At 50.4% G+C, this 25,280-nt stretch overlaps 1 protein-coding gene across 1 annotated transcript in view; it reads right to left on the bottom strand.

Moving 5' to 3' along the window:
* Positions 1 to 7,506: 7,506 nt before the first annotated feature.
* The window catches only part of MAN1C1 (mannosidase alpha class 1C member 1), a 150,393-nt gene continuing 132,619 nt past the window's right edge, over positions 7,507 to 25,280 (bottom strand). The window contains exons 8-12 of the mRNA XM_053576015.1: positions 20,397 to 20,512; positions 13,374 to 13,593; positions 10,700 to 10,872; positions 9,173 to 9,288; positions 7,507 to 8,263 (exon numbers count right to left, since the gene is read on the bottom strand). Of these exons, the coding sequence (XP_053431990.1) occupies positions 8,137 to 8,263; positions 9,173 to 9,288; positions 10,700 to 10,872; positions 13,374 to 13,593; positions 20,397 to 20,512 (752 nt within the window). The 3' untranslated portion in view covers positions 7,507 to 8,136. The remainder of the gene's footprint in view (positions 8,264 to 9,172; positions 9,289 to 10,699; positions 10,873 to 13,373; positions 13,594 to 20,396; positions 20,513 to 25,280) is intronic.

Here is a 25,280-nt window from a genome sequence, read left to right as displayed (position 1 = left end):
GCAGGCATAGCTGGGGCAAAGTCTAGGCAGGAGGCACCATGTGTGGAAAGGCATGGAGATGTGTGAGAACATGGAGAATGTCCAGCTTGGCTTCTAGTGGAAAGAATCTTGGAGACACCTGAATGCTTTTACAGTTTGGGTTTTCCATTTCCCAGAGCACTGGAGGCTTCTGGGAAAAACAGCTCAGTTATCATTGTCTTTACTTCAACCAAGGGGGCCATATAATTTATTGTCCAAATCAGGACTTTTTTATTATTAAAAGAGGGTACTATTAATTATTATTATTATTTTTTTTTTGTAGAGACAGAGTCTCACTTTATGGCCCTTGGTAGAGTGCCATGGCCTCACACAGCTCACAGCAACCTCCAACTCCTGGGCTTAAGCGATTCTCTTGTCTCAGCCTCCCAAGTAGCTGGGACTACAGGCGCCTGCCACAACGCCCGGCTATTTTTTGGTTGCAGTTTGGCGGGGGCCGGGTTTGAACCCGCCACCCTCGGTATATGGGGCCGGCGCCTTACCGACTGAGCCACAGGCGCCACCCCTATTAATTATTATATTGGAACAATAGGTTAAAACTAAACTGTCATGAGTGGGATGGTCACCTTGGACTTTGGGTCATCCACACGGTGGTAGAGGAAGGGTGTGAGGTATGGCAGAGAGCCCATGGTGGGCTTCCAGAAACAGCCATTTGACCAGAGCAAGCTTCTTGGGGTCTTAGTTCTCTCCTCTGTAAATGGTGACACCACCTCTTCCTGCCTGCCCACCCCCTGCAAAGTTGTAGAAAGGATTTACCAGGGAATCTGTGAAGAGGAAAAGCAAACTGGACCTCAAATATGCAAAGCAGAGATGCCTCTCAGCCAGATTCCCGAGCAGGCTCTCAGCATCTTCCTTCAGCCCTTGGCCCTGCCCAAGTTCCACCCCACCCCCCACTCCCCACCATCAGGCTGGTCCCTGGAAGATTCTGGACAATCTACAAATCTTCATCCCAATTTCTGTAGATTCAGAGCTAACGGCAAAATGCTTGCTCAATGGGAAAAGCAAAAAACATTCAGATTTATTGCTTGGAGAGTTCGGTTTGTCTCTTGGGCCTGGTTGATGCAGTTTCCTCCAAGTTGCAGAGCATTTTGTTTAAAAAGAAGAATTTTGACAGCAGTGTTTTGCTTTGCATTTACGCAAGGTTTTACAGTTTACAAAGAGGTTTACATAGTAACAATAACAATCATTGCTACTATGTATTGAGTTTAAACATAAGGGCCGGTCTGTGCTTAATGCTTAAAACCACTCTCCTGGGCGGCGCCTGTGGCTCAGTTGGTAAGGCGCCAGCCCCATATACCAAGGGTGGCGGGTTCAAACCCGGCCCGGCCAAACTGCAACCAAAAAATAGCTGGGCGTTGTGGCGGGCGCCTGTAGTCCCAGCTACTCAGGAGGCTGAGGTAAGAGAATCGCTTAAGCCCAGGAGTTGGAGGTTGCTGTGAGCTGTGTGATGCCATGGCCCTCTACTGAGGGCCATAAAGTGAGACTCTGTCTCTACAAAAAAAAAAAAAAAACACTCTCCTAATAGCCAGGCGTTGTGGCGGGCGCCTGTAATCCCAGCTGCTCGGGAGGCTGAGGCAGGAGAATCACGGAAGCCCAAGAGCTAGAGGTTGCTGTGAGTCCTGTGACAACATGGCACTCTACTGAAGGCGGTAAAGTGAGACTGTCTCTACAAAAAACAAAAACAAAAACAAAAAACTCTCCTTTTCTTGGGATGGAGAAGCAGAGGCTCAGAGAGGTTAAGGGCCTTGCTCAAGGTCGCACAGCCTGAGGAAAGGGCAAGAACAGAGCTGAACACAAGCTCATCTGGTTTCAAAGGCTGTGCTGTCTTCTCTTGTCTGTCACTCTGCTTCTCTTGGCTTCAATCTGACCCAATGCACCCCTCACTACAGACAAACGAGTGAGAAAAAAACAAAACAAAACAAAAACCAGAGGCTTGAGCAGAAAACAGGGGGTGGAATGAGTATAAAAATAACCCAGTATGTTCAAGGGAATACTTGAGTCCCCAAACAATATGTTTTGGGCTACGTACTAAGGTGCAGATGGTAGTGGGTCCAGCAAACCACAAGCAAGGTGCTCACTTTCTAAGTTCTGATACTGAGCAATCCCAAACTACAGCCAGGGCTGGGTGTGGTGGCTCATACCTGTAATCCCAGCCCTTTGGGGAGGCTAAGGTGGGAGGATTTCTTGAGCTCAGAAGTTTGAGACCAGCCTGGGCAACACAGTGAGACCCCGTCTCTACAAAAAATTAGAACATGAGTCAGGTGTGGTGGCACAGACCTATGGTCCCAGCTACTTGGGAGGCTGAGGCGGTAGGATCACAGTTTGAGTGATCCTCCTGTGAGCTAAGATTAGGCCACTGCACTTTAGCCTAGGTGACAGAATGAGACTCTATCTCTCTTTTTTTTAAATTTTATTTTATTTAAAAATTTTTTTTTTTTTTTTGTAGAGACAGAGTCTCACTGTACCGCCCTTGGTAGAGTGCCATGTTGTCACAGGACTCACAGCAACCTCCAGCTCTTGGGCTTCCGCGATTCTCCTGCCTCGGCCTCCCGAGCAGCTGGGACTACAGGCGCCCGCCACAACGCCCGGCTATTTTTTGGTTGCAGTTTGCAGGGGCTGGGTTTGAACCCGCCACCCTCGGCATATGGGGCCGGCGCCCTACTCACTGAGCCACAGGCGCCACCTGAGACCCTATCTCTTTAAGAAAAAAAATCTAGGGTGACACCTGTGGCTCGAAGGAGTAGGGCGCTGGCCCCATATGCTGGAGGTGGTGGGTTCAAACCCAGCCCCAGCCAAAAGCTGCAAAAAAAAAATAAATAAAATAAATAAAAATCCAATAGCCAGGAACCATACATAGCAATTTAAATTTAATTAAAATGAAATAAAATTTAAAATTCAGTTCCTTGCCGCATTTTAAGTGCTCAAGATCCACATGCAGCCACCCTCCTGGACAGCATTGTGTTAAGCCACCAGCAGCCTGTTCCAGTTTTATCCTGACTTTCCTAAAGGAGGAGGAGCCTTTGGCACAGGTAATAGACACACCTGTTTCAAGATACGCCCCTCTGCAGTTAAGATACCTACAGATGCCACCCCAACAGCGAGGCCCCTGATGCCGCTCTGGAGCAGTTATAGCTCCAGGGATGCAAATAAAAAGACGCCAAAGGAGTGGCCACCGAGGCCTTGCTGCTACTCAAAATGTGGCCCAAGGACCAGCAGCATCTGCATCTCCAGGGAGCTTGTTAGAAAAGTGGAATCTCGGGCTTCATGCCAGATCCACTGAATATGAACCTGTATTTTAACAAGATCCCCAGATGATTCCTGGGCACATTCAAGTTTGAGAAGCTCTGACCTAAGAGACAGGCTGAGCAGGAACAAAATACTTCTTCAAATATAGGAAACCAAGCACATATTTTCAGATCCAAAATACAGCATCACCTCCCCCCTTCACTGTCATGATTAAGCGTTAGTCATGGAGGGCTGAGCATCTCTGCCACGTGATCAATGACCACCAATGACCATCCTTCCAAGGACAGATCTCTAGGGGACAGCTGGAGGGAGCTGGCCCATTTTCCGTCTCCAGCACCTTCTCAAATCACAATGGGCTCACTCTCCCCAAAGGAAACAGAATCAAGGATTGCTTCTTGGATCTTGGGGATGCTGCCTTTAGAAGATTTTGCACTTTGGTTTTTCTTCACACTGCGTTTGACCGGTCTGAACAAACAGACAATCATTTAAAGGGAGGCACCTAGAAAAAGGCAGCCTCATTCCCTTCTCTGGGGCGTGATGTTCCACAGGTCTCAGGGCCTGGAGCCAGGTGTTAATGAGGCTTTCTGGGAAGGAACCAGCATCATGCCTGGCTATGAAGGAAACAGGTGCATGTGGTGGTTCCACGCTCAGCAAGGGTGTAGATGAAGCTTAAAAGGGTCTGGCAGCCACCTGCTGACCCCCAGCTGGGGAGGAGAGGCTGCTCCAGGGAAAGGTGCTAGGAGTCTGTGGCTTCCTAAGCTCTCTCCTCCCTTTAGTGAGAATGACTCATCCTTAAATTCCTGTCTCAGCCTACCTCGGGTCTTACTTATTTTTATCCCTGGAATGGAGTTAAGTTGCCAAAAGGATGATATTTTTCCACCTGCAAGAGCCCTGCTGGAGGATAAATTTTAAAATATTCATTTTTTACAATTTCCTCCTAGCAATAAAGTAGAGGATAGGGATGCTGGGAGAGGGGAGGAGGACAGTGACATAGGTCCAGCGGGGAAGCCTGGGGCCGTGGGGAACTACAAAGTGGCTTTGAGACAGACATTCTAGGAGCTGATTCTAAGGAAATAATTGGACAAGGGACAAAGAAGGAATGGTTAAGTGTGCTTTTCATAACTCTGTAATACAGAGTTAAAAAGATCACAGCTAACTATAAACAGCCCTGCTGTTTTGCCTACTCAGCCTGCAGATCCCTTATTTTGGTAACAAACCTCATTTTTTTTTCTTTATTCAGAGAACAGTCAGTGGCCCATTGCATGGGGTCCTTGTGGGTCTGTCAGTCATGATGCCTAGTCCTGCTCTTGGCTAAGGTGGACATGTGACCCAGGCCAGGCCAAAGGGAAAGGAGACACAGTAGGATCTGGGAACATCTGGATCCAGCCGCCCTGAAGGCAGAGCCTGGGAAGGCTGACCCTGATTCTTGCAGGATCCCCAGCTAAATCCTCTTTCTTAAGGCCTGGCTGTTTATTCTTTCCTGAGATTCTATAAGCCAGCGGTTCTCAACCTATGGGTCACGAACCCTTTTTAACAATGAAAATACACCGCAGCATCAGGAAGGTTGAGAACCACTGCTATAAGCTCTACCACCATATACCAATAAATTCTTTTTTCTTAAATTGGTTTCTATTATTATTATTTTATTTGATTTTTTGAGACAGAGTCTCACTCTGTTTCCCTAGGTAGAGTGCCTTGGTGTCATCATAGTTCACAGTAACCTCAACTCTTGGGCTCGAGAGATCTTCCTGCCTCAGCCTCCCAAGCACCTGGAACTACAGTCACCTGCCACAACACTTGGCTAGTTTTTCTATTCTTAGTAGAGATGGGGGTCTCACTCTTGCTCAGTCTGGTCTCAAACTCCTGAGCTCAGGCTATCTACCCACATTGGCTTCCCAGAGTGCTAGAATTACAGGCATGAGCGAGGCCAGCCTGGTTTCTATTATTTGTGATTAAAATCCCAAATGGACACAAATCTAAATGCCTAGCCATTAGGGCTTACATCAACAAAGCGTGCTAAAGCACAGAATGGAATGCTGCGAAAGTGCGTACAACGATAAGTGTGTATCTGCTGATATGGAAAGAGGTTCATAGAGAATACATTTTCTATATACTCGTAGAAAAAGATCTAGAAGAAAATGTAACCATTCTGCACAGGATGACGGCAGATGATTTTATCTTCACTTCCTAATCTTCCTACAATGTTTGCAGTGTGAGTTTTCCTTATTTATTTATTTATTTTTGAGACAGAGTCTCAATCTGTCACCCTGGGTAGAATGCTGTAGTGTCATAGCTCACAGCAACCTCCAACTCTTGGGCTTAAGCGATTCTCTTGCCTCAGCCTCCCAAGTAGCTGGGATTACAGGCGCCTGCCACAATGCTCAGCTATTTTTTTGGTTGCAGTTGTCATTGTTGTTTGGCAGGCCCAGGCTAGATTCGAACCTGCCAGCAGCTCTGGTGTTTGTGGCTGGCGCCTTAGCTGCTTGAGTTACAGGCGCCGAGCCAAGTTTTCCTTTTTTTTTTTTTTTTTTTTGCAGTTTTTGGCCAGGGCTGTGTTTGAACCTGCCACCTCTAGCATATGGGGCCAGCTCCCTACTCCCTTGAGCCACAGGCGCTGCCCCAGCGTTTTCCCTTTTTTAAAGTGAGTGCAAGTAGGTCACGGGATTCACACTTTCATGCTGTCCATCAAGAACTCAGCGACTTGTTTACACCACGTTCCTGTCTTGGGGCTGCTCACCAACACCTCTGCTTGAAGACATTCTGGGGATGTCTGAGTCTCCCAAACAAGAAGGAAGTGCTTCCCGCACCCGGGGCACCAGCAGCATCCACTTACTCTCACAGCAACCTTGTGAGGTGGAGGTTCTCCTCTGCTGACAGAAAGTAAGAGCCCAGAGAGGTGAGGTGACCTGCCGGGGTTCACACAGCAGGGAGTCAAAGCCCGGTCAGCTGGTCTGGAACCCCAGGGGCTAGTAAAGTTTATGAACAGAGCCCGAATTCGGCAGCTGAGCACAAGGGCTCAACATTCCCCTGTGGTTTCAGCTATGTGGACAAGCCGCAAACTCGCTGGAGGTGAAGGGAGGAGAAGCTCTGCCTCAGTGCTGGGGCCCTGGGGAAGCAGGCAGTGGGACGTGGAGGCCTGACGGGGGTCCATGCTGGGGAGGCGCGGTCTTCTGCCTCTTCTTCAGAGCTTGACGGTTGGTCTTGGCTTGATGGTCACCTGCCCTGGCCATTCCCACCTAGGCACCATTTGTCTCCTTTGTGGCATTTCCTACAACGTGCAGCCACCGCGCTTCACGTCAGTTTACTTATGACCTGTCTCTCCCCACCAACTTCAGGCTTCTGTCTGCCCCACTCTCAGCTGAGGCCCTCGCCTCTAGCCTGGTGTCTGGCCCACTGCAGGCACTTACCAAGTATCTGATGACCGATGGAGCAGATGCACACGTGGCTAGGTGGCCAGGGGACTGCAGGAGCCAGGCTCGGCTCTGCCTTTTCCTGGCTGTGTCACCCCAAGCAAGTTGCTGTTCTTCACTGGGCCTCTTGCAAATCTCAACCTCAGTATAAATACGCAACTCCACCTAAAGGATTGGTCACATACTTCCTGGATATGCTAGGCCCAACTTAAGGGAAGATATGTGGGTCAGTCCAAAAATTTTGACACAGACTGTGATATGGTCCATTATTTCACTTTCAAGAAACACGGCTGACAGCATCCTTTCTGCTCGGCTTATCCGTGTGGCTGGAAGGGCTTCATTTGTTTCAAATTGTCTGCACCGTTTTGACGTTTCTTGATTTTTGTGTATCCCAAAACTTTCATAATGGTCCACATAAGAAAAGTTGAAATTATGTGCTAAATCATACCTTAAATCAACTGTGGGTTGATTATTCTTTCTTTTTTTTTTTTTTCTTTTGTAGAGACAGAGTCTCACTTTATGGCCCTTGGTAGAGTGCCATGGCATCACACAGCTCACAGCAACCTCTAACTCCTGGGCTCAGGATTCTCTTGCCTCAGCCTCCCAAGTAGCTGGGACCACAGGCACCTGCCACAACGCCCAGCTATTTTTTGGTTGCAGTTCAGCCGGGGCCGGGTTTGAACCCACCACCCTTGGTATATGGGGCTGGTGCCTTACCGACTGAGCCACAGGCGCTGCCCTGATTATTCTTTCTGATGATAACATTGCAATGATTTTTCCCTGGAGTGACTGATATGCAATGAGCCCAATCATATTTCTTATTCAATAAACTCTTTTATTCTAGTTCACAGATTTCTCCATTACAATAATGAAAATAGCACTAGTGATTTGTAACACTTAGGCCCAAATCAAAAGGGACCCCCTCCTCCAATTAAAAGATAAATGACACATAGCTGGACATGGAGTAAATGTGGGGCAAAAGGCATTTAAAATATAGATAATGGGGTCAAGATTTGGTGTGGGTATTTATCAGGATAACACTGTTTTAGAAAGCACATGATTTTGAAAACTAAATAATTATGACAAAACTCAGTTGTAGAGAAAAGGCAAAATCAAGCACAAACAAAAACCCCCAAATGAAAGGAAGCAAATCAAATATGTGGGTAGATATGCAAACCTCCGGTCCTTGGCCCTAGAATGGCAAGTTGAGTGGGCTTCATAAAATTCTCTGTAGAAGGAATGTCTAGGCCTGTTGTGACCATGGCCCTTATCTGACACCGCTGCATCTCCAAGTCTGGACTCCTCACAGAGGAAAAGTTGCTTGTCTGACACATCCGCTCGGGGTCTACCCGAGATGGGACCTATGTTCCCAATCCCTTTGAACTGTGTGATAGTCCCAAATCCCCAAAAGACAAGGCATCCCTGTGGCGGCAGGGAGGTGGGGTCACTGCCTGCCCTGTGTCCTGCCAGAGCTGTCTGAGTGGTTCACGGGGAGTGGGTGGGCCTCAGTGTTGAACACCCAGTCTTCCAGGGAGAGCACGTCATCTTCAGAGAACAGAAGATAGAGATACCTGTACTCCGGGCAGGGCAGGGAAGCAAGACAGCCTGTCAGTATCCTGGGGAAGAAGGGTGGACCATGGGGATGCATTTCAGGGCCTCTGTGATGGGCCTGTAGTTAAAACGGGGAGACTGAGATCCCAAGACTGCTTGGAGGGCTTCTCCTGGGGAAGGACACTGTAGATGCAGATGAAGGTCTTGAGCTTTGGGGTCAGAGGGATCTGATTTTACTTGGCTCTGTCCCCAGCCTGCACATGCAGCCGACTTCACCTGCCTGGCCCTGTGTGTGAGCCCTGCCAGGACCTACATTCTCCTTCTTTGCAGTGGCTGCACTAGTCCCTCAAGGAGACTTTCCTGGCCACGTGCATCTTAGGGCACTAACACAAACAGGATTTGTAACTCCAGAACCCAGTGTCCAGGCCATGGGGAATCCTTTCTCCCTCCCTTTCTTCCTTCCCTTCTTCTTTTACTGGAAGGAACGAACCATTCCAACTCATCCTAAAGGGTTAAAGCACAAAGGGCTTGCTTTGGGAAATAGCTAGGAGGTGGGGTAGCCAGTTCCCACCCCAAGAAAGTGAGGGAGGGATGCAGCAGCAACACCGCTGGGCCCCAGGAGGGAAACCATCACTATGACCACCGTTCCCATTTTGCAGATGAGGACACAGTCTGAGGTAACTTAGGTAAATAGCACTGTCACAAAGTTCATACTTCAGGGGGCTGGATTCCAGCCCAGCCTCCTCGCTGAGTGGAGACATTGGCGTGGTGTAACCCTCTGGATCCTAAGTCCCTCTTGAGTTCCTATCCTGTGATTGCAGAACCTGGCTGAAGCTGAGGGGATGGACTACAGACCTGTGCCCCACCCTTACTCTCCCACCCTGCACTCTGCCCTTTCTGGAAAGAACACTGACCAGGTCCCAACTCACTTTAGCGTCTCCGCTAGAAAGAAGCTCTGCTGCTTGTTGTCGTGGTTGGGGGAGCTACTGTACACATCTTGGATCCCAGAGAAGCCGGCTTCTGTTCGACAGTATTTCTCCAAGGCCTGAATGAAAGGCAGGCAGCCTTAGCAGGAGAGAGAAAAGGCCCCCCAAGACATGTGCCCGCCCAGTGAGTCAGAGGTCAAAACCAAACAGGCCTCCTGACTCCACAGCTGGGAACCCCAGCATTTGTGGGAACAGAGGTCCAAACTGTCCCTTCCAGACTCAGCCACCTGTCCCTCCACCCACCTCTGAGAACTTAGTATGGATGGGGTGCCTTCCCTGAGTACTTCACCAGGCTGAGACTTAGAGGAAGCTGCTAAGTGGTAGACAGAGGGGAGGAAGGCCCCTAGTGAGCCTGGGACTCACTAGGGGAATGGGCTCCATACCCTCAAGGATTCTCTGGAGACACGGATCCTGGGCCAAAGGAATGTGAGCCACCAGCTGTCTGCCTTTTGCATATAGATGCAGTTTTGTACCCACTAAGGCAGTGGTTCTCAACCTTCCTAATGCCTTCTAAGGCCACAACCCTTTAATACAGTTCCTCATGTTGTGGGGACCCCCACCCATAAAATTATTTTCGTTGCTACTTCATAACTGTAATTTTGCTACTGTGATGAATCGTAATATAAATATCTGATATGCAGGATGTATTTTCATTGTTACAAAGGGGTTGCGACTCACAGGTTGAGAACTGCTGCACTAATGAGTCTGTGGGCTGGCACAGGAGTACAAAACACTTGGCCTTTGAAGGGTAAGAACCAGGGCCTCAGAGAGGCAGCAGACACTGCTAACAGCCTCGCCAGTGAATCTGAGCAGCCCCTATGCCCTGTTGGGCTTGGTACTCTGGGTGTGTGACTCCCTGGGACAGCTTGTGCTTCCCAGAGCAGGAGGTGCCTTTGTCAGCTCAGAATGTGCACAGGACATGGACCAGGGAAGGCTCAGCATCCATCACAGAACCTTCTAGAATCCCCACACCTGCCTTTGACACCTACCCGAAAGAGGGCCATGAGTTTTTTAGTGAAGTGTTGGGCTGAGGGGTTGGTGGGCTGTGAGGGCTAGAATAGCCTGGATGGGGGCACAGGGGCTCCTGAAGCTAGGCTGGCCGTGGAAGGAGGAAGGAGGTTAGGGAGCTGCTGGCGTTCAAGAGGAGAAATTCCAAGTGATCTGTCCAGGCCTCAGGTTGGGAAGGCATCTCGGGGGACTGTGGTGACCACATGTTGCTCTAGGGAGCTGCCCAGCTGTTGGCCCCCTCTGCTTGCTGAGTCCTGGTCTCAGGCTCCTAGACCATGGCACTTAGAACACTGTCCAGCTGGGACCCTTGGCTTTGCAACTACCACCTGATCCTTTGCACCCTGAACCTTACCCAGAGGTCACCCTGGCTTCACCTGACTCTCCATACCCAAGTGAGTGGGGTTGGGCCCTGTCTGTGATTTCTCAGGGGTGCCTGGTTGCCCAGCCCCGGGGCACACTCACCATCACTACTTCCCAGCCCCACTTCCTGTAGATGGGGTCATGGGTCTGCCGCCACAGGTACATGTAGCTCTCTACCACCTCAGGCCGGAGAATGTAGTAACTCTCGCTCAGTTGAGTGGCCACCGCCTCTCTGCCGGAGTTAAACCAGAAGGCCTCGGGACCCAGTTTCGTATCTGGAGGAACAGCCAATCGGAAGGCCTGAGTCAGACCTTCCACCTCCTGCTTCAGAAGAGATTTCAATTGCCTGGACCCCTCGGCCAGGGTGTTGGTTAGTGGTGTGCTGGGATGGGGTAGAACCTGCTGGCACTGCCCCGGGTATATGCACAGCTTCCCCTTGGCCTAGGCTGGCCAAAGCAAGACTCTGGAGGCCTCAAGAATTTTGCAGTTTTGGGCTCTGAGAATGCAAATGAGCTACTGAGCAATCTGGGAAGACAAAAGTTTGGGCCGTGTTCCACAATTGTGTATTTTGAGACATGAGCTCTGCAAGAGGCTAGCCAGAGCTCAGCCAAGAAAGGGTTTCAGGTTTAAACGTGTGGGGAACAGTGAGATAAACAAAATGAAATGGTCTCCAGGCTACAGGGCTTATCAGCTCCTTTAATAGGCTAACGTGCACTGATGCTTCTCCACAGATTCCTTTTCTTACAGAACTGCTTTTAACACCCCCCAGACTCAGCCTTCCAGAGCTGACAGTTTGAGAGACTGCTGAGGTGGAGATGAGGGAAGACTTGCCCAAGAAGGCATCTGGATAAAGAAGGCTGCCCTGTGAAGTCCTGCTTTTGTTGTCATTTTATGTTTGTGGACAATTTGCTGCCGTTCTGCATGACAATTATAACCATCATTGTAGCCACCAATTTATGATTTCAAGGGCTATGCTGGGTGCTTTGCATACATGATTATAATCATTAAAAAATGTTTTTTTGCTAAGGTAGATGCTATTATCCCTCTTTCATGCATGTGGAAACTGAGGATCAGAGAGGCTAATTTGCCCACGGTAACACAGCAAGTCATGGCTGAGCTGGGATGTGAGCCTGGATCTGCCTGATGCTCTTTCCCCAGACTGCTCTCTTTCCCTACTGAGTCTAATGCTTTGGGTCTAAGGTGTAGGGTATGTGGGCCAGATCTTCCTCCCTTTAATGCCTGCACATTCTGTCCAGGTCACTTGAATACCCCGCTCTGTCCTTAATGTGTGTTCTCACCCTCCCACTAGGGTCCAGAACCCTGAGAGGCCCTGTGTTGCTTTTCTTTGTGGGACAGGCTGCTTTGGAGGCCATGCTACTCTTTCGTGGAAGGCTTCATGGAAGAGGAATTAGCTAGGCCCTGGCCCCTCCAATCCTTTCAGATGGCACAGTGGCTCCTGGCCATCAGAGAACAGTCGTTTTATCAAGTGGCTAATGGGATGAGGGCAGGAGTGACCGCTGCAGCTGTCCTCAGGATGAGCAGGGCTGGCGGCAACAATAGGCTCTATTAAGCGGCTGTATTTTATGGCTGGGGCTGATTGTCCTAGACAAATAGCAAGCTTTTTATTATTCCTGAGATTTCTTATTTGTTGATAGTCCTGGCAGAGTGAGCTCTTTGAAGAGAATGGAAGACCAGTTTTAAAGACCCACTGTAGAGTTCTGGCTTCCTGGAAACAGCTCTGGGAGAACCAGATTCAACTGGAGCTGTCACAGACACATTGCGGTGGCTGCCAGCAGATGCCTGCCTGCTGCTGGCTGGGGGCGCTGCCAGACTGCTTTCTCATGGACCCTCTCCCTCACTCAGGGACTCCTGTATTTTTATTTCCGTGGAACAGATAGGAAAGCAGTGGCCACCCCGCTGGTGGTGGCAGAGTGGCATCTGAGCCAGAGCTTTTTACTGCAAGCCTTGTGTCTTCTCCTCCAACCAAGGCTGGGATTACAACACAGAGCTGTGGGCGTCTCTGGGGTCTGTGGAGGGCTGGGGATTGTCCTGAGGGGCACTGCTTAGACAGGCTGCGTGTTGGGTGGAATTGGGCATCAGAAGGCTGGGGCTCCAGCCCAGACTCAGCTACGTGCGCACGGCATTATTTCCCTTCTCTGGGCTGACTCAGCTTGTGTGTGTGTAAAGTAGATGAGGTCATGCTCTCTAACATGACCTCTGACTCTAGCACTGACAATTCTGGGGTGAGCCCTGGGTGGTTGGCCAAGCTCTTAAGCTACCCAGTGGTCTTGGGTCTGAGTGTGACTGAGCCGGTGGTTCCAGGAAGTGGAGAGATGCCCTCTGAGGTGGGTGCTAGGGGAGGGGAGAGGGCCAGGACTCAGGTGGGGGAACATGCTAGGCTTAGGAGGTCAACATCTCTGCCCCAGAAGCTGGAGGATCCTTTGTGCCCCTCTCAAGGGACCTGGGCCAGGTCATCTCTGAGCCTCAGTTTCCTCCTCTATGCTGTGAGGTTCAGTGATGATATGAGTCAAGGGCTAAATAGTAGCCGGCACAAACAAAGTGCTTAATATAACATATGTTTACTATCTCCTCTTTAATTTGGGGTACAATCTCAGCGCCTGGAGAGCACATGTGTCATTCAAATCCTGCATAACTTCCACTGGGAGACTTCCCTAACACATGCTCCCTTCACTCACTGCCACTCTGCTGGTCTTTTCGGTTCTTCCTGGTGTCTAGCCTCAGTCTCTCCTGCTGCCCCTTCCCCTTGTAGGGTTACCTGAGCGGGCGTATGACTCGTGGCACGTCTTGGTGATCTGGGCTGCGAGCTCGCGGTAGTGGGCCCTCTTTTCTTCCTTGGCATCATCAGCGCCAAGGGCGATCATGCCCCCGGAGAAACAGGCCAGGTGCCCCATCTTGTGGTCCAGAATCCCCCCTCGCCACTCAGCAATGTAGGTCAGCCCCCCGGGAGAGACATTCAGCAAGTAGGTCTCTATTGCCTGGGAGCAAGGTGGGAATTAGGCAGGGGGAAGGGGTGCGGGAGGGCACAGAGAAGGGAGGGGAGAGGATGGAAAATGAACATCTTGGAGACAGCAGCATGCACAATTAGGCTGAGCCCTCCATCACAAGCAAAGGAGGCCCATTGATCTCTGTTGGTGGAGGTGCCCCACAGGCCAGGGGAGGCCCAGCCACTCTCTGAGCCAAGCCTGGTGCCTGCAGGGAGGTCTGGCACAAGGCAGCTCCCCAGGGTGAGGCTCTCACATAGCCTTTAATATTGTGTATGTTTTAAAAACACATTAAAAAAATTAAAGTCATCATCATCCCCCAATTGATCCTCTGTTAGCAGGACTTAACCTAAAGCTCAGCTGGCCTGGGGATTGTTTTCGGGAGTTCACATCCATCACTTTTGTGGATGTGATCTTTGTGTGCATCTATTTCTACCAGATCCTTACAAAGGACTTGCAGAAAATAAAGAGCTGTTATTTGCAGGAACTTTTTTTTTTTTTCAGACAGAGTCTCACTCTGTTACCCTTTGTAGAGTGTTGTGGTGTCATAGCTCACAGCAATCTCAAACTCTTGGGCTCAGCGATCTTCTTGCCTCAGCCTCCTGAGCAGCTGGGACTACAGGCATCTGCCACAATGCCCAGCTATTTTTCTTAGAGACAGGGTTTTGCTCAGGCTGGTCTCAAATTTGTGAGCTCAAATAATCCACTCACCTTGACCTCCTAGAGTGCTAGGATTACAGGCATGAGCCACCACACCCAGCCTCTTTGCAGGTATTTTAGCATGTGTTTCCTCATTTAATGTCCACAGTAAGCTGGGTGCCTGAGCTGTGGTACCCTAAGCAGATGAAAGTGGGGAGTGGCTTGGTCTGGGCCCCTCAGCCAAGCCACACTGACCACTACCCAACGGCTGCTCCTTTTGGTGGGAAGGGCGGTGATGTTGTTGGCAAAGATCTGGGATGTTAGAGTGTGCAGGTGACAGGCCACTGTGACCCCAGGAGCCCTGAGACCAAGGTGATGGAGGAAGCTGCTTGCACAGCTGCAGCTTCAGCCTTGATGGGCTGCTGGTCCTGGACAGCAGTGGGTGACCTCTGGGGTCCTGACGAGGCCTCTGGTTCCTCTCTCACCCCTCCAACCTATTCTCTGGGGTAGGAGAATGGGGGTGTGGTGTGTGTGTGTCTCTGCACTCCATAAGTAATCAATATGATCACATGGCTGCCTGCGTAGAACCTTCAGTGGCTTTCAAGTGCTCTGAGGTTAAAGTCCAGCAAGGTTTCTAGGACTCCCCCACTCTAGCCTCCAAGGTTTGACCTAATGCTATGGCTCCTGGGCACAGACTCCCCTGATTCAAATCCCATCTCCACCAGTTCCAAGCTGTATGACGCTGGGTAGATTATATGTTTTCTCTGTGCCTCAATTTCCTCGTGTGTAAAGTGGGGATAAGAGCATTAAATACTTCATAGAGCTGAGATAATTAAATGAAATATGTCTGCAGAGCTTGGCATAGTCCCCAGCCTAGAAGGAGCCCCTGAAATATGTCAGCTCCTCTGATTCCTCTCTTGTCTGTCCCCTGCCCTCCCTCTTCACACCCACCCATGACAATATTCCCTTGATGCCCAGTGTTGTGCTAGGTACACAGCTGTTCTGTAGAGGGACATGGCCCTGTCCCAGGGCCCTCACCTAAGAGTGCAGAGCCTTTCCAGCAAAGCCACATGCAATTGGTGCAGTTTGTGATCTGCAATTTTTTTTTTTTTTTGGAGACATTCTCATTTAGTCGCCCTCGGAAAAGTGGCATCACAGCTCATAGCAACCTCAGACTCCTGGGCTCAAGTGATCCTCTTGCCTCAGCTTCCCAAGTAGCTGGGACTATAGGTGCCCAACCACTGCACTTGGCTAGTTTATTTTTTATGTGATCTGCCTTTTGAATGAAACAAATTGAGGACATGAGGTAGAAGATTGGAGGGCGCCCCACTTTGCAGGGAGATATCAGAGGAAGTCTCTTTGAGAAGGTGCCATTCATGCAGTGTGCATTTTCCTCCAGCCCAGGGCTTTGCCAGCTCTGTCCCTTCTTCCCAAAGGAGTGGTAGCCTGTGTGTTCCAGCCCTGACTTTGCTGATTCCAGATCAGCCATTAGTCCTCCTCCAGAGGTGGCATGAGTCCTCCTCAATGCCACTTCCTGGGAGAGGACACCCCTATTTATACCAGCACTCTGCCGACCCCTCACCCCTCTACAGAGTACCATTTGTACATGTTTCTGCGGAGTGACTGTGGGCTCTGTGTGCTGTGTGATGGCAGGAGCCACCAGCAGCGGCTTCTAGCCAGTGCCTGGAACATGGAAGACGCTCCCAGACAACATTTGCTCCTTGGTCTATTTCTTCCTTTTGTCCTCTCTGGCAGGGCCCAGGGCGGGTGGGCTGCCTACAGGACCCTCGCTGAGTGGCAGATGGGGAGGTGCTGACGATAGACCATGCCAGGGCACCTGCTCCACATGGGGGGAGTGCTGAAGCCTGCAGGGCCACCTGGCTGCCAGGTTGCGGTCTGTGCTGGGCCCAGCCTGGCTCCTGGGCAGAGCTGGATCTCTGGCAGCTGCCTGCTTTGCTGAGCATGAGGCACAGAGGAGTGTCAGGGCCCAGAAACCTGGTGCAGAGTTACCAGTTGTCAATATTTTGGAGAGAACACGGGCATCTCAGGGAGACGCAGGATGCTGTGCACTGGAGCTGGGAATCTTTACCTTCTGTAGCTGCCTGTAGGTTATTTCCGTTTAGGGTCAGCCCCAAGCTAAGCAACTAGAGTAAAGAGGAAATTACAGACCACTGTCTCCTTGAGGATACAATTGAGACAAGCAGGTGCAAAGATAAAGAACAAGGCTTCAAAAACTCTGAGCAAAACACAATACTGGTGTTTGACTGGTAAAGAATTTCAGGGATGGGGAACCTGCGGTTGTAAGGGTGCAAAATATGGCCTTCTAGACCCTTAAGCGTGGCCTTTGACTGAATCCAAATTTTACAGTATAAATCCATTCATTCATCCATTCATTCATTCATTGAGATAGAGTCTCACTCAGTCTCTCACGGCAACTTCAAACTCCTGGGCTCAAGCAATCCTCTTGTCTGAGCCTCTCGAGTAGCTGGGACTACAGGCACCAGCCACAACACCCAGCTAGTTTTTCTATTTTTATAGAGATCGGGTCTCGCTCTTGCTCAGGCTGATCTCAAACTCCTGAGCTTAAGTGATCCACTCACCTTGGCCTCCCAGAGTGTTAGGATTACAGGTGTGAGCCACTGAGCCATTGTGCTTGGCTCAAGGTAAATCCTTTTAATAAAAGCAAGAGCAGTGCAAGGAGCTGAGTGGGGAGTCAGAGAGTAGGGTTCGAATCTCAGCTCTGCAATTTAAGAGTTGTGTGACCTTGGGCTAGTTACTTTAATTTTCTGAAGAATCACTTTGCTCCTCTGTAAATAGGAATAATAATTTCTGGAATGGCTACAAGGACTAAAGGAAAAAGAATCCAAAGACTCTGGCTCAGTACTTCCTGTCAGAACCCCATCTGGGCAATGCTGGGAGGGCTCTCAGCCAGCCAGGCTCCCCTTAGAGCTGGCGGCTGCTAAGTGGGGGCAGGCACAACGGATTTGGGGTCTGGCAGGCACATGTTTGTGTGCTGGCTCTGATACTTGTTGCTATGTGACCTTGGGCCTTTCTGGGCCTCAGTTTCGTCATCTGTAAAATGGGGGCTGAATGAGACAAGGCATTTAGAGCATGTGCCCAAAGGAATCAAAGTGACCTAAGTGCTCCTGTCTTCATCTTGTTGCCCATCCTCCCATGACACTCAGGGCTGTGCCCCATCGGACCTGTCTGAACCTCCCATACCCACCCCAGCTGGACTATGATCTAACCTGATTGGTTCCCAAACCTAGCTGCCCATCATGATCACCATGGGAGCAGGGGCAGGGGTTGGGTGGTGGGGTGGCACCAGCATGGGATATCTAAAGCTCCCAGATGACTCTAAGATACAGGTAGGGTGAGAATCTTTGGTCTGCCCAGTAGTTCCACTTCCCCCACCATGGAATTTCCCAGAGGGCTTTAAGATACTGTCACCTAGGTATGGGGCCTGGAGGCTCTGATACGGTTAGTCAGGGATGGGTGCAGCCTGGACATCAGGATTTTACAACTCCCTAGGTGATTTTAACATGCCAACAAGGTTGAGAACTACCAGAACATTCTTCAAAGCCTCAAACTTGCCAGTGGCAAGTCAGAGCTGCTCCAGGCTCTTTACTGGGGAGATCAAATGTGGGGAGCAAAGCCTCTCCTATTCAAAGTTCTCTCCTGTTCAATCAAGTTCAATCAAATAAAATAATTAATTTATTTATTTGTAGAGACAGAGTCTCACTTTATTGCCCTAGGTAGAGTGCTGTAGCATCATAGCTCACAGCAACCTCCAGCTCTTGGGCTTAGGCAATTCTCTTGCCTCAGCCTCCGGAGTAGCTGGGACTACAGGCGCCCGCCACAACGCCCGGCTATTTTTTTGTTGCAGTTTGGCCGGGCCGGGTTTGAACCCACCACCCTCTGTATATGGGGTCAGCGCCCTACTCACTGAGCCACAGGTGTTCCCAGTTTTCTTAAATAATTCATGGCCATTTCTTCCCTTGAAGCCTCCCTGAGAGCAGGGAACCAGGCAGCTTGTTAACTTCATGTTTACTCTGCAAGGAAAGACACAAAGGGCCCCTCTCTCCCAGCACACCTAGCCGCCAGCTGAACGCTGATCCTTTGACTGGGGCTCAGGTCTGAGTTCTGCTGAGGCTCTGAGGGTGGGTGGACAGGGTTAAGACTCAAGACTGAGCTGGGACTAGAGTTCCACAAGATGTTTCATGACTGAGGTCTTACACTGGGGAGCTGGGCAGGGAAAACTCATTGCCGAGCCCACAGGGCTCTAGAGGCCCATTTCAATGTGCATCAGTCTCACTCTTTTTTGCCTAGGGTAGAGTGCCGTGGCATCAGCCTCGCTCACAGCAACCTCAAACTCCTGGGTTCAAGTGATCCTCCTGCCTCAGCTACCTGAGTAGCTAGGACTACAGGCATGCACCACTACACACAGACAATTTTTCTATTTTTAGTAGAGAGCCCAAGGCCGGTCTTGAACTCCTGAGCTTAAGCGACCCCCCCCCCCCCCATCTTGGCAATCCAGAGCGTTAGGATTATAGGTGTGAATCACCACCTCAGCTTCAACATGTGTCTTTTTAAGCATTATCATTCCTGGCCAGATTCATGTGATCAGAGAGTAGAGATCATCTATTTACCTATCCATCTGCTCTACCCCTTCTCCCCTCCCCCACCCCCATCCACCTAGCTCATCTACCCACCCATCCATCCTTCCCTCCGTCCATCCTTTCAGCATTCACGCCCACATTTGTTCACAGAATATTTACTGTGTGCCTACTAGGTGCCAGGTACTGTTTTAGGAGCAGGGCACACAGGACAAGTAAGTAGATAAGCTCCCCATTTCTAGATAACTCACGATCTATTTGGAAAAGATAAACAATAAACAAGTAAACAAATCTTTGTATGTGATAATCTCAGACACTGATAAAAGTGAAGAAGAGAATGAGCCTGGGGTGTGTGACACAGAGGCTGGGCATTGTAGCGGAGAGGTGACCAGTAAGAAGGTCCAGGCATGTGAATAATATTCCAGGTAGAGGGGATATCAATTGCAAAGGCTCGGGAGGTGGGAAAAGGACTGGGATGTCTGAGGAACAGCAGAAAGGTTTGTGCTTAGAGCTGAGAGAGCAGAAGGGAGAGTACTGGGGACCAAGTCAGGGTGCTGACAGGGCCAGATCAGGTGGGACCTGGTGAGTAAAGGAGCTGGGTTTATTCCAGGTGCTAAGGGAAGCCATGAGAGAAGGACAAGCACTTCAGTTCTTCCGGCTGCTCTGTGGAGAAATGATTTAGCGTGTAGGGAGAAGGAAGCTAGTTTAGAGGAAATACGAAGGCAGTTTAGACCAAGGTGGTGGCAGAGTAGATCTAACTTGCTCAACTAACTTTATGGGGAAACTGAGGCCCAGCGCCTTTTCATCAGTTGGGCTCAGAGGTATCTGTCGATGGGCCGTGGGATTCCCTAACCCCCTTCCCGACAGCTGGGCTGACTCCCTGCTGTCCGAGCCCTGTCTTTGGAGGGACTGCTCTTGGTCTATCACCTCCCACCACCTTGTCTACTCCATCCCCTGCGGACAGAGTGGCAGTGGCGCCTGCCCTGCCAGTTCCATGCATGTGGCCTTGGGCAAATGTCCACCCCTTTATGGGCCCTGGTTTCCATCCACATAAAGAGAAGGGAACTAGATGCCCCACTGAAGTTGTCTCAAAGCTTAGACGTGCTCCTCAAAATGTCATCATCTCTGGTTTGGCAGGAAGAAAGTCAAGGGTCGCATTTTGGCTGCCTCCTCTCGGGGGTGACAAGCCCACAGTCTGGCTGTATTCTGGGCTTTGATATATGAATGGACGTACAGAAACCAGGAGGCTTTTGAGCCATGGATTCTGAATTGTCACTACCTATGAGACCCCGAACAAACGACTTAACCCTCTTGAGCTTGAGTTTCAAACATGTAATACACAGGCATGAACACAGTCTCAACTTCAGAGCATGCAGAGCGTTCAGGAGTCATGAGATGGGGCGGGAAGTGTCTGTCTTGTCATTCTTCTCACCGGCTCCCCGTGGGAAGGCGTGAGCAAGCCTCTGCCCATCTGGGCCCTGGGGCTCGCGAGAGCTGGTGGCTAACGACCAATGGCCCATGAAGAACAAGTGTTCCTCTTACCTCCAAGGCTTCGTAGTACATATTTTTAGCCTCCATATCTGTCTTGGCCGACATCAACCAGGATTTGATCAAATATTCATAAAAACTATCCCCGAGTCCTCCAACTGAGACGTGGTCTGTGAGGGAAAGAGGAAAGAATATGATCTCCATCTGCTGCCAGTGGGACTGACATGCAGGGTGGCTCACACAATGGCCTTAGTGGCCGTGGTGCTGTGAGTCAGCATCCGACCAGCACCCACTGAGCCTAGATGGGGGCTGAGAGGAAGCCGCAGCCTAGGGCTGGGAGGAACCAGGGCGTCTTGGGAACAGCTATTCTGCACAAAAACGCATGGGCCCACCTGGTGGATGCCATAAATCATAATGCTTTTGCCACCTGAGGACGCCAGGGCCTCTGGTTATTAACTGTAAATGAGCTGCATTTCTTTAAATAGATAATCTGGTGGCAAGGAGTTCAGAGATTTTTATTACCCGCTGACAAACATAGTAATTAATGCCGGGCAGCTTCATAAAAGGCCATGTAAGGAGGAATAAGAGCCTTAATTCAGTTGGCCAGATCCTCAAGTAAAGAGTCACACTGGAAAAACTGAGTTTAAATTTAGCAAGTTGGGAGAAATGAGTTCAAAGGAGTAGGGCAGGGAAGAATCGAGTTTGAAGATCCTTTCTTTGGCCTGCTGGCATCTGTCTGGTGGGCAGTGATCCAGCCACGGCTGCCCGGAGTCACCCAGGGAGCAGGGCCACTCAGGCTGGGCTGGATGACGAGGTCTCTCCACCCAGGGCTGTCTCAGGAGAAAGGCAGCAACACTTAACTGAGAAGCAAGATACGAACGAAAATACTTCACTCACATGCTTTGAAAATTTACAATGGGGAAATATAAAGGCTCTTAATAGGTTTAACAAAGAACAAACCAGTTCTGTGTTCTGATTCATTTAAGCAGAGAGACAGAGAAGGGAAGGGAAGTGGGGGTGAGCTGAAGGTACCCTGGGGGGTGGGCGGTGTGCTTTCAACTCCTCTGGAGGAGGGGGTAGAAAGCAAGTGGGGAGGGGAGAGAGGAAGACAGAGGACACCTTGACAGCTGCCACTCATTGAGTGTCCATTTGCTGTATTATTTGTAACTTCTTTTCCTAACCACTCTGCAAGGTAAGCATTTGATCGACCCCATTTCCCAGATGGAAAAACACGAGAGTGAGCCATAACAGCTTGCCCAAGGTCACCAAGCAGGTGAGTAGAGCCCTCACTTTCTGTAGCCGTACACAGTCCACTGCAGAGTGAAGACAAAGATGCACAGAGAAAGACAAGTGTGAGGGAAGAGGGACCAAAATACGGGACAAAGACAGAGAAGGGAGCCAGGGAAGGGGGCTGAGAGGCCAGCTGCACACTAAATCAGCCCTCCGCCCCCTCCAGCCCTGATCCATAAATACGTCCTGGCCCAGCAAGGGTTCCCACATGGAACATGCACCTGCAAAAATTAGAACAGACAAGATGAGGTGTGAGCTTTGGGAGGACTTGGGAGGGGTCTGTGTGGGCTGGACTTTGCTCAGGTGAGGAGGGAAGAGAGAAACAGCATTGTGCCCCTGTTGTCTAGCATTCCTAGGGGCCGGCACAGAGGGGCTGGCCAGGCCTGGAACCTTGATGGGAGGTCCCCAGCTGGAGCAGGTCTGTGCAGGGGCTTGGAAGAGGCTGCAAGTCAAACTGGGTTGGCCTCCCCTTAGAGCCCTTCTGCTACTCTCCACTGCCCACAGAAGGGGGGCCTGTCACAGGCAAGGTGGCTACAGGCACTGTCACATCCAGATTCATCTCCTGCCCTGGCCTCTTGCTTTTTTCTCTGCCACCCAAACACCCCAAGCTCCCAGCCTTCCCTGTCTGACTTCTCACCTCTGTGCCTTGGCTTGCGCCAACCCTGGGCCCGATGTGCCTTTCCACAGCTGATGCTTCCTCACCCTTGGTCTGGGCTGCAGGCTTTCCTCAGTGTTGCTAGAGCCCAGCTCGCAGCCCTTCCACATAGGAAGGAGTGAGTGATATAAGGCACCTGCCAATACCTTGAACCCTCAGTGGCAGCTCTCCCTGGCACCATGGGTATACACTTCACATCAGATGTTGTGTGACGAGTATCTGTGCGTGAGTTTGCCTCCTCCACTGGACTGTGCTGTGGGACATTTGTGGGCAAGGATTGAGTATGATTCATCCTCTGTGCCCAGTACCTGTAAGGCACACAGAGGTGTCCAGGCAATGTTGACGAAGTAATGGAAGGTAGGTTTGAGTTGTGCTGGAAAGGGCCTTGGATGCCAAGCCAAGGAGTTTGGACTTCATCGTATGATTGTGGAGTGTATATGAGACAAGGCCCAGGGCTTCCTCTGGCAGGGGCAAGCAGGAGAGGGCAGCCAGGCCATCTGGGTTCCAGGGTGTTTGAGACACATTTGCCTCTCGAGTATGTGCGAATAGCCAATAAGGGGGACTTAAGTGGCTGACTCTTGCATGGAGGTTCCACTGCTTTATAGTATGTATGTATGTGGGGTAAACTGGGAGAGGCACAGGAGTGGGAATTAGATGATGTGGGCCTGTGCTAGCTCAGGGAGAGCCACTGCCCACCCTGGGCCTCAGTTTTTGGAGGCATAGGATGTGTGACAGGGGAGCAGTAGCCAGTGTTATGAGCCTTAGAGCAGAGACAGACTCTGCAGGTCCTGCCCGTGTCAATGTTCTCATTACACTTGGCAGTGAGAGGCTAAGCCACAAGTCTGGGAGTTGGCTGGCATGATGCCAGGGAAGCCACTGGGCTGGGGCTGATAGCAGATCACGCTCCCAAACCTACCAGGGAGACCTGAACTTGCAGCCTCCCTCTCACTGAAAAAAGTGTGGGGTTCAGGCCAAGAACAATGACAAGTTACTCAGGGATTCGGTGGGTCGCTCTTAGGATTGTCTCATCTGTGTTTGGTGCCATCTGGAGCCTGGTGGATTTTTCTTGGGTGTGAAATCTTAGTGGCAGGAGGGTCTTGGGCCTCCTCTATTACCTGGAAGCTCCGTTTCAAGGAGGAGTGGGAAGCAGGCAGAGCAGAGGCCTAGATAACTGGGATGCAGCCTGAATTCCTCCTGTACTCTCTAAGCTGCAATTTCTGCCGTTGCAAATTGGCCTAACAGTCCTTGCCTACAGGCGTGTTCTGAGGATTCAAGGAGAGAAAATAACATGAGTGCACTTAAGCTTATGCAAGGTGATCTGTTAAAAAAATACACACTGCACCAAAAAGCCCAACAAAAACCACAGGAAGCCTGAGATGACTTGGGGCCCTAAAGTCAAGGGAGGAGGGAGGCAGGCATCCAGATGAGCAGGGCGTTATAACCTCCCCTCTGCTCTTTGGCAGGCTACAGATTCATATTTTATTTATATGAAACAATTTCCCACATGTGATCGACTTTGCCCAGACCTGCAGCCCCTGGCACAGCCTGGAAGGAAAATTATGCTTCTCAGCAGGGGCGCCCCTGTAATTTGCCAAGGTAACTGTTCAGCAGAGAAGCCCACAACCCTTTTCATGGGTTTTGCTGCATTGTCCCGGAGCAGCTGAGGCTGGCAGAATAGTTTATCTCCTTACACAGCCAGGCCTTGCAATTAAAAACAGTAACAGTTATGGAATTGTCTCTTCCCATGGCCATAATCTGCAATATGAGACTTCATTTTTTTCCTGCACTTTTTGGTGTGTTTTGGTTAAGAATATTTTGCATTTCTCTAAGTGATTTTTGGAGGAGGCCATGAGAGGTGAGGTCTTCCCCGGGGAGAAATCCCTGGGTTGGATTTTCTGGGCCTCCTGGGCCTGCAGCTAGTAAGGGCTCAGGTTGGAAGGAACCAATTCGAGTTGGAAGACCTTGCTGCTTCTCCACAGGGTCCCTGCTGCCAGCCCTCCAGGCCTTGCTTGCATCATTCCCTTTTGAGACAACCTAGGTCATTTTTTGGAAGAGTGAACTGAAATCTGTTTCCTGCAGTCCTTGACCATTATTCCTACACTCCTCTGTGGCACACAAAGAACTCTCACTCCCTTCTCCCTTTTTGCAGGATAGGAAACCAAGGTTCAAAGAGACAAAGTGCATCCCCTAAGCCACGCCATAAATCACACTTATATCTACTGTGCCCCTAAGCCCTTGCTGATGCACAACTGGGGTTGTGCCAACAACAGGAGGGTGGTCCTTGTGTGGGCAGAGAGGAGTGGCCTCTAGGCAGGTCTTAGGAAGGCCCTAGAGGCAGAGACATAGAATCTGCCACTGCCAGTTCCTGCTGCTGATTGTGACCACAAGATGAGGGCTTCAGTTGGCAGGGAGAAGCTGGATCCTTGGCCTGCCCCTGCTTCCTCAGCAGGAGCCACATCCCAGGGGCCTGGGCATCCCACTATTACACTGAGTGGGCTGGGGACTATGAATGTTGCTCCACAGTGATTGACAACTGCCTGGTTGAAAAGAATCAAGACTGGCAGAATCAAGTCTCTGAATAGAACAACTGAAAATCCTGGGACTGAGTTTTATAGGTTTAAGATACAAGGGCAAATTTCTACATTGCTGTAGAATTTCTATATTACAGTATAGTTACAGGCCTTGCTTTAAAAGTTTTTTTAAATTAAAGTGAGAAGTAAGGAGCTAGATCAAAGGGACTGGGAGAAGATGCATGGCCTCTCTTGGAGCCATTCCCAGACTGGATGACTGCTAGGGACACTCCTGGGAGTCTGGAGGGTGATGCAGGAGGATTCTACGGTGCCACGAGAGATGGAGAGCTGTGGCATCCACAGGAGCCAGGGAAGTTAGGGTGATCAGTGCCCAGGGCAGGGCCTCAATCAACAGCAGCTATACCAGGTAACCACAGTGGGCAAATCCCTCAGAGGCCTGGGGAGGCAGGTGGCATACAGGAG

This window comes from Nycticebus coucang, chromosome 22 (genome assembly GCF_027406575.1).
Source record: "Nycticebus coucang isolate mNycCou1 chromosome 22, mNycCou1.pri, whole genome shotgun sequence".
Lineage (NCBI taxonomy): Eukaryota > Metazoa > Chordata > Mammalia > Primates > Lorisidae > Nycticebus > Nycticebus coucang.
The sequence above is the reverse complement of the archived record's forward strand: the minus strand, read 5'-3'. Positions and strand labels throughout refer to the sequence as shown.